This window comes from Peromyscus maniculatus, chromosome 17 (assembly GCF_049852395.1).
Source record: "Peromyscus maniculatus bairdii isolate BWxNUB_F1_BW_parent chromosome 17, HU_Pman_BW_mat_3.1, whole genome shotgun sequence".
Lineage (NCBI taxonomy): Eukaryota > Metazoa > Chordata > Mammalia > Rodentia > Cricetidae > Peromyscus > Peromyscus maniculatus.
The window spans coordinates 46,873,596-46,886,078 of record NC_134868.1 but is presented as its reverse complement, the minus strand read 5'-3'; the positions used below and the strand labels follow the sequence as shown (position 1 = coordinate 46,886,078).

Here is a 12,483-nt window from a genome sequence, read left to right as displayed (position 1 = left end):
ACAGTGGTCTACAAAATAATAACGGGGGCAGCCAAAAGCAGTAACTTTGAATAAATTTGAAATGGGCAACTGTAATTATTCAGGGGGAGATACCAAGTTAATTCCAACCAGTTCTTAAACAAAGGTATCCTAAGTGTGCTAACCTGGATCCCTTTTGTTTTCCAAGGAACAATCTTTTAAAATACTCCAGAGTTATTCTTACTTGCTTGCTTCCGGAGAAAGTAGGTGTTCCCACTGTGATGGCACACATTGCAATGGAAACTGTAGTTGGTCATAAAAGGTAGACATGATCTGCGGGTGAGCCAGATTACACAGAATTAGTGAACCACGGAACACGCTTCTGACGTCCCCTGCTCTTCCTTTACAAAGTGTATTTATTATTACTGTCGTGCGTATACATGATACATGTATGGGCACACTTGCCAAGGTGCGCATGTGGGAGCTGGAGGCCGATCCTGTGGCACAGTTTTCTCCTGCCATCTTCGTAAGGGTTCCAGGGATCAAACTCAGGTTGCCCGGCTTGCTTGGGAAGTGTGCATCCACTGAGATATCTCACCAGTCCACTCTTTGCCTTTTTCTGAGATAGGGTCCTGGTCTAGAATCAGCTACAGCCCATTCTGACTGAATTTGTGATCCTCCTGCCTTAGCCTTCTAAGTTCCTCAACTATAGGTACGCACCACCAGCTCCACTCAATATACATTTCTTTTTTTCCTTCTAAGGTCTTGTGGTATCTATCATCCTAGCTAGCCTGATACTCAATATGCAGCCCTGTCTGGACTCAAAATTTAACCACAAAGACTTACTCAAAGGCAGGAGGATTTCTGTAATTTTTTTTTTTTTTAATGTGAGACCTTTTTTTTAGATGCTTTATTTTTATTTTGTGTACAATGGTGTTTTGCTGCATGTATGTGTGATGTTGTCCAATCCCTTGCAACTGGAGTTACAGACAGTTGTGAATTGCCATATGGATGCTGGGAATTGAACCCGGGTCCTAGGGAAGAACAGTCAATACTCTTAACCACTGAGCTATCTCTCCAGCCCCAGATTTCTGCGATTTTAAGGCCAACCCGATCTACAAAAGGTGTTCCAGGCCAGCCAGGGCTACAGTTAGAGAGCCATCAACTTAATAAGTTATTCACACCGAGTCAAAAAGGCTCACCTATTAGCCATTGAGCTACTCCATAGAAAAGGAGACCATTCTCTCTGGATCATGTGATTTTTTTAATTCTCTGAATCGTATCATATTCTCCAGAATAGGTACATATCTAGACATATTTTTTTTTGTCTCAGAAAAAAAATGATACCCATGGGATAGATTGTAAGCAATCAGAAAGGAAACAAAGCATGCTTTAAGCAAAGCACTCGCTGATTATCTCAATGTTCTTGAGAAATCAAGTTTCTTTCTGATGATGGTGATCATCCAGGGTTCTGCACACAGCAGGCAGGTACACCACCACTGAACTATATGCCACACCTTCACATTTCTGCAACAACAGGCTTTGCCCATTGCAAATACCAAACCCAAACTACACAGGACTCAAAATACACAGTCTCAAATCTAATCAGATAATCTCTTTAATTGTATAGTCTTATTTCCCAATCACTGTATGTTTAAAAGCAAGGACAATACCCAGTCTACCTAATAGGCCTCTGCACTCAATACTTAAAACACACTAACTGATAACAATTCTTCAGTCAGTATACCGGTCACTAAATAGGGGTGAGGGTGAGCACAAAATACTGCCCACTGACTTTGTCTACAAACTGAATCAAGTGCTGAATATGTTGAAGAAAAAATTTTCCCTTGGTGTTGTTTTTAAAAATGCTTTTCATTTTTTGAGATTATAATATGATTACATAATTTCCTTTTTTTCCCCACTCCCATACACCCTTCTCTTCAAATTTTTACAATTATGGGTTTTTTTGTTTTTTTTTTTTTCCCCAGCTTGTGTATCTGTGCAAAAGCCAGAAGGTAGTAGATCCCCGGGAACTGAAGTTCCCTGAACCCCGTGAGCTGCCACGTGGATGCTGGGAATCACACCCCATCCTTTGGAAGAGCAACCAGTGCTCTTAACTGCTGAGCCACCTCTCCAGCCCCGTGTTGAAATTTTACACAGCGCTCTCTATAAGACTACGAAATGTACTCACGAGGTGTCTATTCCGAAAGTGTCGGCTGTAAACCATTTCGTACATATTCCACATTGCAACTCCACCTCTCCCAACTGTCGACCATTCTCTTCATCCACAGAGCCCGCCTGGGTATCCATCGCTTCTGAAGTATCACCAGCACCTTCCTGGAGGCACCGGGGCAGGAAGAGAATCAAATGGGTTGGCTGACTACACTTTTAAAATTAGATAAAAAAAACTTTAAACAAAATCGAATTTGCCTTTCAAAGGCCTAAGAAGATAATACTTACTAGAGTATCTTTTCCATTAGAAGATTCTGTCTCCAGACCACTTACATCAACCAAGTTTGCATCCCTATAAAGAGAGTAAGAAGTTTCAAGAGAAATGAACTCCAAAATACCCACTCCGAAACCAAAACCCGTTGAACCAAACACTGATGGAGTTCCCAGTCTAAGACTGTCCTGGACTGGATGCCCAGGGAAACAATCCAAATTAGAAGGGGTGCACTCAAGACTGTGAAACCCAATTGGTCAGTACAGACGTGTACATGGCACCGAGTTGGTCCTGGGGGGGAGAAAGTCACAGCGATCTGGGTTTCCTAGTGCTTTCAGAAGGGCTGTGACTTCTTCCATGCCGGTAACGACCGGAGGTTTCCTTCCTGGGCTATTTCAGGAGTTAGTATGAGAAGAGTCACCAGCTAGGTCCTAAGAGGGGCAAAGGCGGGAGAGAGGAAAACATGCTTGGCGCACACGGGCACGGATGGAAATGAGGTCTGAGGTGGAGTTCAGAGCCAACCTGCCAAGCAGCGCTGCAGGGTTGCAGAGGGTACCGGGTGGACCGAGCCGTTGGCCGCAGGGCCTGGGTCCGGGGGGGCCGCACTGGAGCGGCGCGAGCCGCGGGATTCCACGAGGGGCGAGCCCGGCCCTCCCTCCCTCCCTCCCGCGCCGGCTCTCGCGGGCTGCGAATGTCTTACCCACTTTCAGCCTCTCCAGAGCTGGGCTCCGCTCCCGGGGCAGCAGACGGCCCCTCCCCGGCCCCGGCGGCCACCGGCTCCGCCTCTCCGTCTTCTGCTGTGGCGGCACTTGCAGCCGCTCCGGCACCAGGACCGGAGCCCGCTCCAGGGCCAGGTCCTGCTCCAGTCGCCGCCATGGCTGCCACTTCGCCGGCTCTCGCGAGAATAGCCTCTGCTCCGCGAGTCGCCGCCTTGCGCGGCTTCTTAAAGCGGGAACGACTTTTCGCCGGTCCCACCGCTGGCTTGTGAAGCACGCGCTTTGAGCAGCCCGCTTTAAGGCCGTAAAAGCGGAGCGGGACACCGAGAGCCAATGTTTGGGGAGGCGAGCCGCACGAGGTCTCCCGTTGGCTTTCCTCTAGGATTTACGTTATTTCTTAAAAAAAAAAAAAAAAAAAAAAAAATCCCGCTCATTTTCGTGGCAAAGAGTGGGAGCCACGGCGCATATGAGGATTAGAGAGCGTTGCCTCTACGCCGTTTTGTGCAGAGCGAACGTTCCTAATGAAACGTCTGAAACTTCCAGAAAAAACAAAACAAAAACCAGCACTCGCTAGCTCACACCTGTTGTAAGCTGCTGGGCTCCTCGGGGTTCGCCACTCCGAGCCCGTTTCCAGATGGCTTTTGGAGAGACTATAGATTCCAGAGCCCGAGGTAGGAGGGGGGTGGAGAGAGATGCGAGCGAGCATCTGGCCCGAGGAGGCTGGCAGAACCGTGCGCCCTCGCTACGAGCTGCAAGCGGCAAGCTACAAGCTGCAAGCGGCTTGTTCCAGAAGGAGAAGGAAGCCCCGGGGCAGAGTCGGCTACCGGAGAACTGAGTTTAGACAGGTTTGGCACCTAGCGAAACAAGAGCAGAAACGGAAGACTGGGAAGGTGGATGTTAGCTGGTAGTTGAAAAACCCTGAAGTGAGTGGAAGGAAGCCTATGGTCTCCAAACTCTAGGAGGTAGACTGTAACTCTCTCTTGCGCGCGCGCGCGGAAAAATATTCTTTCCTTCCATCCTACATTAGCTTTTTTAAAAGAGTGAATTGCTGTAGAACATAGATTTAAAAAAAATAGGGATTAGATTACAGATTGTTACTTTTCTGTTGCTATGAGAAAATTCTGTGACCAAAGGTAACTTAAGCAAGAAAGTGAGTTTATTTTGGCGGAGGCTTTCACAGGGATAAGAGATGATAGAGGAGAGAAATGACCCCAGGCAGCAGGCACGATGACTTGAGAGCTCACATTCTTTTTTTTTTTTTTTTTTATGAACAATAGTATAATTGTTATAACAATATAACAATAGTTGTAATAAAAGTTAGATAGGCCAGGCAGTGGTAGTGCACACATGTAATCCCAGTGCTTGGGATGCAGAGGCAGGTGGATCTCCGAGTTCAAGGCCAGCCTGGTCTACAGAGCAAGTTCCAGGACGGCCAAGGAGAGCTCACATCCTTTAGCAGAATCACCAAGCACAGAGAGAGGGAACTCCAAGAAAGCAGCTTTACTTTTTACTCAAAGCCCGCCCCCAGTGACATACTTCATCCAGCAAGGCTGCACCTCCTAAGCCTCCCCAAATATCACACCAACTGGGGACCAAATGTCCAGATCCCCAAGACGGTGGGGGACATGTCTCATTCAAACCATCACAGATCACAGTTTCCTTCCAAAGCAAACTTTCTCCAAAAGTAGTCAGTATAGGCTGGGAATGTAACCTAGCATGCAGAAGCCCTGAGAGTAAGTCACCAATATCACATGAACTGAGCTTGGTCGTGTATCTCTGTGATCTACTGTGGGAGTAGAGGCAAGGAAAACACAAATTCAAGATCATTTTTGGTCACATGAGGAGTTTGAGGCCAGCCTCGGATACATGAGATTTCTGTATCAGAAAATCAAGAAAGTAGTTATCACAATATCATTTCTATTGATGAAAACTAAAGAGAGGGTAACTTAAATGCAAAAATAATGGAGCTGTAATGGATCTGGAAATGTGGCTCAGTGGTAGACCTCTTGCCTGGTATGCATGAGAGGCCCTGGGTTCCATCGCCACCACTGAAAACCACATAAATAGTGGTAAGGTGAAGAGCCACTAAATAGTTCCATATACACACCTTGGGACACTGATTAATTTTTAAGTGGCGTTCCCAAAATGATAGTCCAGTCCATCAACAAAGAGATGCTTACCCAAGAAAGAGCATGTGTGAAGAACTTTCCCTGTCTTCAGCCTTGAGATTGAACCCAGTCAGTCTTTCACTATTCTATGACTGGGTGCCAATTTTTTTTTTAATAATTTAAAAAATTTTAACTAAAATATAGTTGCATTCTTTTCCCCCTTTCCTTTCCTTCCTCCAACCCCTCCTATGCCCCAGCTTACCCTCTCAAATTCATGACTTCATTTTATTATATATATATGATTATGTACACATATATGCATAAAATATATAAATATAGAATGTTGGGTCCATTTTAATGTTCTGTATATGTAGTGATCTCAAAGCTGACCACTCAGTACTCTATAATCATATAGTCCTGTCCCTGGGGAAGACTGATTTTCTTTCTCTCACTAGTTATTTGCCTGTAGTTGTCTAGAGGTAGGGCCCCTTCCATGTTAGCATGGCTATTAGTATCGTCATTGTTCTGGTCTTGTTTAGGCAGCCATATTGTTGTGGTGTCATGGGTCGTTCCAGTAGAGACAGTCTCACAGCAGACTTCCCAGTCCTCTGCCTTTTACAGTCTTTCTGACCCCCTCTTTCTCAATGTTATACGAGCCTTAGGTATAGGAGCTGTGTTACAGATGCATCCGTTAGGACTGGGCACCCCACAGTTAAGCAATCTCTTCATTTTGACGAGTTCAAAACCCTCAGTAAAATATTTGAAAACTAGGGCTGAAGAGATGGCTCAGGGGTTAAGAGCACTGACTGCTCTTCCAGAGGTCCTGAGTTCAATTCCCAGTAACCACATGGTGGCTCACAACCATCTATAACGAGATCTGGTGCCCTCTTCTGGCCTGCAGTCATGCATGCTGTATACACAATAAAAATAAATAAATCTTTAAAAAAAATTGGTAAAAAGAAATATATTTGAAAACTAAATGAATACATTGATAAAAAAGATTATCTACCACAACCAAGTTGGCTTTATTCAAGAGATGCCAGGATGGGGCAACATATGAAGTGAATAAATGTGATAAAACACATGAATGGACTTAAAGACTCAAATCACATGACCATCTCAATAGATGCAGAAAAATCCTTTGACAAAATTCAACATGCCTTCATGATAAATATCTGGGGGGTGGGGGTGGAAAAGCACACCTTAACATAATAGAGACTACATTTGACAAACCCATAGCCAAGAGTTCAGGGGGGAACATAGAGTGTCTCTGGCATCAAGTGGGTAGTGATCACGGAGGCTGACAACAATCTTGCAATGCAGAGAACAGCCCCCAACAGTGTTAGTGTATTCAAAGTGCCCGTAGGACCTAGTTTGAGGGACCCCAATCAACAAAAAGGACTGTGTTCTTACCAGTAACTACATCACTGGAAAATAAAAAATTATGTCCCTTACCACAGCACCCATTAATTGTCAATACTCTGTCCTCAAGGTAGGGTCGGGCCTCATGAGCTCTTCCCCTATCCTCGATGAAATGCTGAAAGGGCCCCATCTTGTGCAAGTATTCACAGCTACCGTGAGTTTATGAGTGCATTGGTCACTCGGTGAGCAGAAGACTGGTGTGGGAGATTATATAGATGTCTCACTTAGGGCTGGATACTCAACAGCCACTTTTTTTTTAGCACTGGCCTGTGAATTTCTGCATTAATCACTGTAAAAAGAAAGCTTCTCTGACAAAGGCTGAGAGCAGCATCAATCTACTGCTCTAAACAAACACTTAGAAGGCAGTTTGACCACGCGCAAAGTAATAGTAGGGTGTTCTCCCTTAGTGTGGTGGGATTCTGATCAAAAAAACTCAAAAAATTGAGGTTTCTTCAGGAAAATAGCTTTGAATTATGCTAGCAAACTCAGCCAAACATCTGTTCAAAAGAACCAAGAACCCTGGAGACCCTTGCTGGAACCCCCCTACCCACATCTCCATCATATGTTGAGCAATGGAGGGTTTCTCAGGGAATGTAGCAAGGTCACACTTAAGCATTTTGGCAGGGACTAAACCACAGCGTGGTTTCGTCTCCTTTCCCAAGGCCTCCAGGAAGGGTTAGTAAGTAAAGAGCTGTGTGGGAGGGATGTGGGGAAGCTGACATTCATTCAAGGACATTGCTTGGCCTGCTTGTCTGTTTTTGTTTCCCAGGGTTCTCAAGGGACCCTGCCTGTTGTTGTTTTTGCTCTTTTGGGGGGCCTGCCACCCGGCTCCCAATAAATCACACATGGAGGCTTATTCTTAATTATAAATGTCCGGCCTTAGCTTGGCTTATTTCTAACCAACTTTACTTAAATTATCCCATCTATCTTTTGCCTTTGGGCTTTTATCTTTCTCTATTTCTATGTACCTTTCATTATTTCTTACTCTGTGGCTTGCTGTGTAGCTGGGTGGTTGGCCCTTCAATTCCCCCTCTTTCTCTGGCTACTTCTTCTTTTCTTTTCTTTTCTTTTCTTTTCTTTTCTTTTCATTTCTTTTCTTTTCTTTTCTTTTCTTTTCTTTTTTTTCAGATTTCTCCTTCTATTAATTGTCTCTGCCTGCCAGCCCTTCCTGTCCTTTCTCCTGCCTCACTATTGGCCATTCTGCTCTTCATTAGACCATCAGGTGTTTTAGACAAGCGCAGTAACACAGCTTCACAGAGTTAAACAAATACAACCTAAACAAATGTAACACACCTTAAAATAATATGCCCCAACACCTACCATACTGGGGCCTCTCCCCTCTGGGGCCATAAGCATTTGACTAGGTTTACCAAGCATGAGTTTCTTCTTGTGGAGCAGACCCCTGATCTAAGCAGAAAGTGTTTGATTATTAACTCATTAATAGTCATGACACTATTGCATTAGGGCACATCTTGCCTGCAGGTTGGTATTGTAACTCACAGGGGTACACATCTGAGTAAGACTCCTTACGTCATTTCCTCTCCAGTAATCTACATAGCTCCTTTTGGCACTGTGAATGCTAGTCAACAAGAAGGAAGTTTTTAGGTCAATTCCAGATTGATTGCTCTATGTCCTGTAATCAAGATGTGTAATATCTTCAGCAATATGGTCTTACTTTCTACTTCCGTTGGCAACCAAGAGGAATGGCAAGAGCTTGTATTGTTTTGGGAGACCTCTGGGGCCTCCCTGACCAACAACTCAAAGGAGATACCCCATACCTGGCATTGGGACTTTTGTTTAATAACCTATGGCTCCTGGGAGCAGCATTGGCCACCACCCATGCAAGGCACTTCCATTAATTTTTTTCGTGCTTTTTTTTTTTTTTTTTTTTTTTTTTTTTTTTTTTTTTGGTTTTTTCGAGACAGGGTTTCTCTGTGTAGCTTTGCGCCTTTCCTGGGACTCACTTGGTAGCCCAGGTTGGCCTCGAACTCACAGAGATCCGCCTGGCTCTGCCTCCCGAGTGCTGGGATTAAAGGCGTGCGCCACCACCGCCCGGCCTTTTCGTGCTTTTTTTAAAGAACAGCTTATAGAATAGTACATTTCCACATGTGTTTTTCATACATCTTTAGTTTTGGTTAACCCCTCCCCACTCCTCTTTCCCCACCCCCCACCCCAACCCCACCCAAACCTTCCCACCCCAGGTATCCTCCTTTACTATCATATGACTGAGTTTCAGCACCCCCTTCTCTCCCTTGTTCTTTAAGAGCCTTAAAATACCTTCTCTGGTTCGAGGATAAAGCAGTTGCCTGTGTATTTTTAAAAGTTTGTTTACTTTTTAAGTCTTAAAGGCAGGAGGCGGGGGTGCAGGCCTTTAACTCCAGCACTTGGAAGTCTGAGGCAGGTGGATCTCTGTGAGTTTGAGGCCAGCCTGGTCTACTGATCAAATTTCAGGACAGACTCCAAAGCTATACAGAGAAACCCTGTCTTGAAAAATAAAAAACAAACAAGCAAAAAAGGACATACCTGCAAATGTGCCCCACATTTGACAAAGATTCTGGCTTATAGTAGATATTCAAAAGAGTATCTACTGCCTTTCACTTTTTTTTTTTTTTAAGATTTATTTATTTTTTAATTATGTAGGCAGTGTTCTGTTTGCATGTATCCCTGCAGGCCAGAAGAGGGGGCCAGCTGGGAATTGAACTCAAGATCTCTGGAAGAACAGCCAGTGTTCTTAACCTCTGAGCCATCTCTCCAGTCCCTGCCTTTCATTCTTATTAGCTTTTCAGGCATAAGCAGAGTACTTTCTTAGTAATTGTAGAGGGTCATATTGCTGCGGAGTTACCCACCTCCCAATCTCCAAACATAGATTACCTACCATGACAAAATAATTCAGTAGTGCCGTGAAGCTAGCTAACATCACGAATATACCTTGAATAGCACTTGGTTGCACCAACATGTGTACGCGCGCACACACACACACACACACACACACACACACACACACACACACACCTGTGGTACATACACATCCCCTCCTGACCGCCCATGCTGTACAAATCTATAAAAGTTAGGGATTAAGTCTAAAATAAGTTAGGTCGGGCTGGAGAGATGGCTCAGAGGTTAAGAGCAGTGACTGTTCTTCCAGAGGTCCTGAGTTCAATTCCCAGCAACCACATGGTGGCTCACAACCATCTGTAATGAGATCTGGCGCCCTCTTCTGGCCTGCAGTCACATATGCTGTGTACATAATAAATAAATAAATAAATAAATAAATAAATAAATAAATAAATAAATAAATAAATAAATAAATAAAAGAAAACTCCGCCATTACCACTCTACCATGAAAAGCAACAAGAAAGGGTCTGAACACCGTAAGAGAGACCCGCGGAGCAGCTAGTGGGGTTTCCCTTCCATAGGGCGGTCAGGAGGAGGTGCTGAGACCTGAGGAGTGGAGACCCGAAGGATGGCAGCTCCCAGACCCATGAGGGCACTGGGTAGAGAGCGGAGACAGCATGTCACAAAGGGCTGCAGAAGGAAGGGATTGTATGTCCCCACTAAGAGGGGGTCGTGTGGCTGGAACTCACAAAGGTGGCACACAGGTGACCAGTGATCTCAGTTTGCCCAAGATTGAGAAGTTTCCCAGGGCATACAACTTCATATTGAGCAAGGGGCAAATTTTATTTGGAGACATGGTCTCACTGTGAAGCTGTGTAGAGTACATTGGCTTTGAACTCACAGAGCCCCATCTGCCTCTGCCTCCAAAGTGCAGGACTTAAAGGTATGCATCACTTTGCCTAGCCAGTTCTTGGTAATTGGGAAATGTTGCTCACCCTAGAGAACATGTGTTTGAAGCCTTCCCCAAAAATTAGGAACAAGACAAGGATGTCCCATATTTCACCCCCCTTTTCAACATTGGAGTCCTGTCTAGAATAATAAGATAAATAAAGGGGATAAAAGAGATAAATACAGACAAGGGAGAAGCCAAAGTAGCAACATATGATTCTATACATGAAAGATTCTAAAGACTCCACCAGAAAACTACAGCTGATAAGCACGTTCAGCGGAGGAGCAGGATATGAGTCGGTAGCTTTCCTCTATACAAACAATAAGCACTCCAGATAACATGGTAGCGATACAATTCGAAGTTGTCTCAAAAAATCTTGGAATAAATCTAACCAAGGAAGTGAAAGACTTACACAATTAAAACTTCACAACACTGCAAAGAGAATTGATAAAGATACCAGAAGAGAGGAAGAGACTCTATTCTCATGGATTGGTAGGATCAATATTGTGTAAATGGCCATCTTACCAAAAGCAGTCCACAGATTCAACACAGTCTCCATCAAAGTTTTAATGGTTCTTTACAGAAATTGAAAAAATAATCTTAAATTTCATATGGAAACACCAAAGACCCAGGATAGGCAAAGCAGTCCTTAACGATATACGACTAGTGTGTGTGTGTGTGTGTGTGTGTGTTTGTGTGTGTGTGAAAAGTAACATTCCCCCATGGATGGGCCGCTTTCTATTTTCTGGCATCTAGGCTCCATTTTTCCCGTTTAGCTGAAGTATATATAAAAATGAGAAGTTAAGAGAATAGTGAGGTGATCAGTGGGTAAAGGCACTGGCAGCCACGCCTGATGACCTGAGTTAGATTCCTGGGAGCCACATCATGGAAGCAGAGAAGCCAACTCCTGCAAGTTGTCCTCTTACTTGTATATATGTGCCTCGGTGTGCGTGTCTCCCCACGCATGCACACGCACACAAAATAAATGATGTAAAACAAAAGGAAAACCCTAGACGCTAAGATCTGCAGTCGTGCGAGAGTACGTGGTGTTTGTCTTCCTGAGACCGCATTACTTCACTTAATAGATTATTTTCCAGTCCCATACATTCTCCTGCTAACTGCATCGTTTCATTTTTCTTGATGGCTAATTAAAATTCCATTGCACATGTGTACCACATTTTCATTTTCCATTCAGCTGTTGTTGGCATCTGAGCTGACTCCACTTCCCTGTTATTGTGAATAGGGCAGCGATGCACGTGGATGCGCGGGTATCTCTGCTGTAGGTCATCGAGTCCTTTCAGGTGTGTGCCCGGGGGTGATGTCGCTGGGTCGGATGGTAGCTCTGTCTCTAGGTTTTGAGAGCCCTCCACCCTGACCTCCATAATGGCTGCCCCAATTTACACTCATACCCACCACGAATTAATGTTTTTTCTTTCCCTACACCCTCTTCAGAATTGGTTGTCCTTTGTTTTCTTGAGGATAGCTGTTTTGACTGGAGATGGATGGAATCTCAGAGTAGTTTGAAATTGCATTTCTTTCATGGCTAAGGATGTTGCAGTCTTTAAACATCTTTATTATACATTTGCATTTCTTCTTTAGAGAACTCGGTTCTATCTCCTTAGTCTATTTTTTTGTATTGTTTTCCTTTCTTTCCTTTTTTTATTTGTTTAGACAAGGTCTCATTGTGTAGCTCTGGTTGGCCCAGAACTCATCATGTAGACCAGGCTGGCCTGGAATTCAGAGACCTGCCTCCCTCTGTCTCTTAAGGGCTGGGATGAGGAGTGTGCACCACCTCGCCAGGCTTGCTTTTTTTCCCACCCCCAGCAAGGTCTGCCCCCAGGATGACTTTGAACATCCCTCTCCCAAGTGTTAGCGTTACAAGCATATGCCACCATGCCAGGTTTGGTGTGGTGCTGGGGTTCGAACCAGGGTCTTGTGCGTGTTAGGCAAGCACTCAACCCATGAAGCCATATCCCTAGCCTCACTTGCACGCTTCTTTAGTGTGCCACCGTACACACTTGGAAGTCAGAGGACATGTTTTGGGAGTCAGTT

The 12,483-nt window shown here is 44.6% G+C and overlaps 2 protein-coding genes across 18 annotated transcripts in view; one reads left to right on the top strand and one right to left on the bottom strand.

The window, feature by feature from the left end:
- The window catches only part of Ash2l (ASH2 like, histone lysine methyltransferase complex subunit), a 33,754-nt gene that overhangs the window by 19,236 nt on the left and 2,035 nt on the right, over window positions 1–12,483 (bottom strand). For 4 of the 10 annotated variants that reach the window (XM_006982936.4, XM_006982938.4, XM_006982935.4 and 1 more), the window contains exons 2-5: window positions 3,102–3,513; window positions 2,419–2,482; window positions 2,150–2,295; window positions 203–291 (exon numbers count right to left, since the gene is read on the bottom strand). In XM_006982936.4, coding sequence (XP_006982998.1) covers window positions 203–291; window positions 2,150–2,295; window positions 2,419–2,482; window positions 3,102–3,277 — 475 coding nt within the window. In that variant the 5' untranslated portion in view covers window positions 3,278–3,513. Of the gene's footprint in view, window positions 1–202; window positions 292–2,149; window positions 2,296–2,418; window positions 2,483–2,762; window positions 3,063–3,101; window positions 3,514–12,483 lie in introns of those variants that run through there. The other 6 variants (XM_076553608.1, XM_076553606.1, XM_076553609.1 and 3 more) reach the window with 6 other exon arrangements.
- Kcnu1 (potassium calcium-activated channel subfamily U member 1) overlaps window positions 3,457–12,483 on the top strand; it is a 78,531-nt gene continuing 69,504 nt past the window's right edge. For 3 of the 8 annotated variants that reach the window (XM_076553600.1, XM_076553603.1, XM_076553597.1), the window contains exon 1: window positions 3,651–3,788. The gene's annotated coding sequence lies outside the window, so the exon portion shown is untranslated. Of the gene's footprint in view, window positions 4,080–12,483 lie in introns of all 8 variants that reach the window. The other 5 variants (XM_076553601.1, XM_076553604.1, XM_076553602.1 and 2 more) reach the window with 4 other exon arrangements.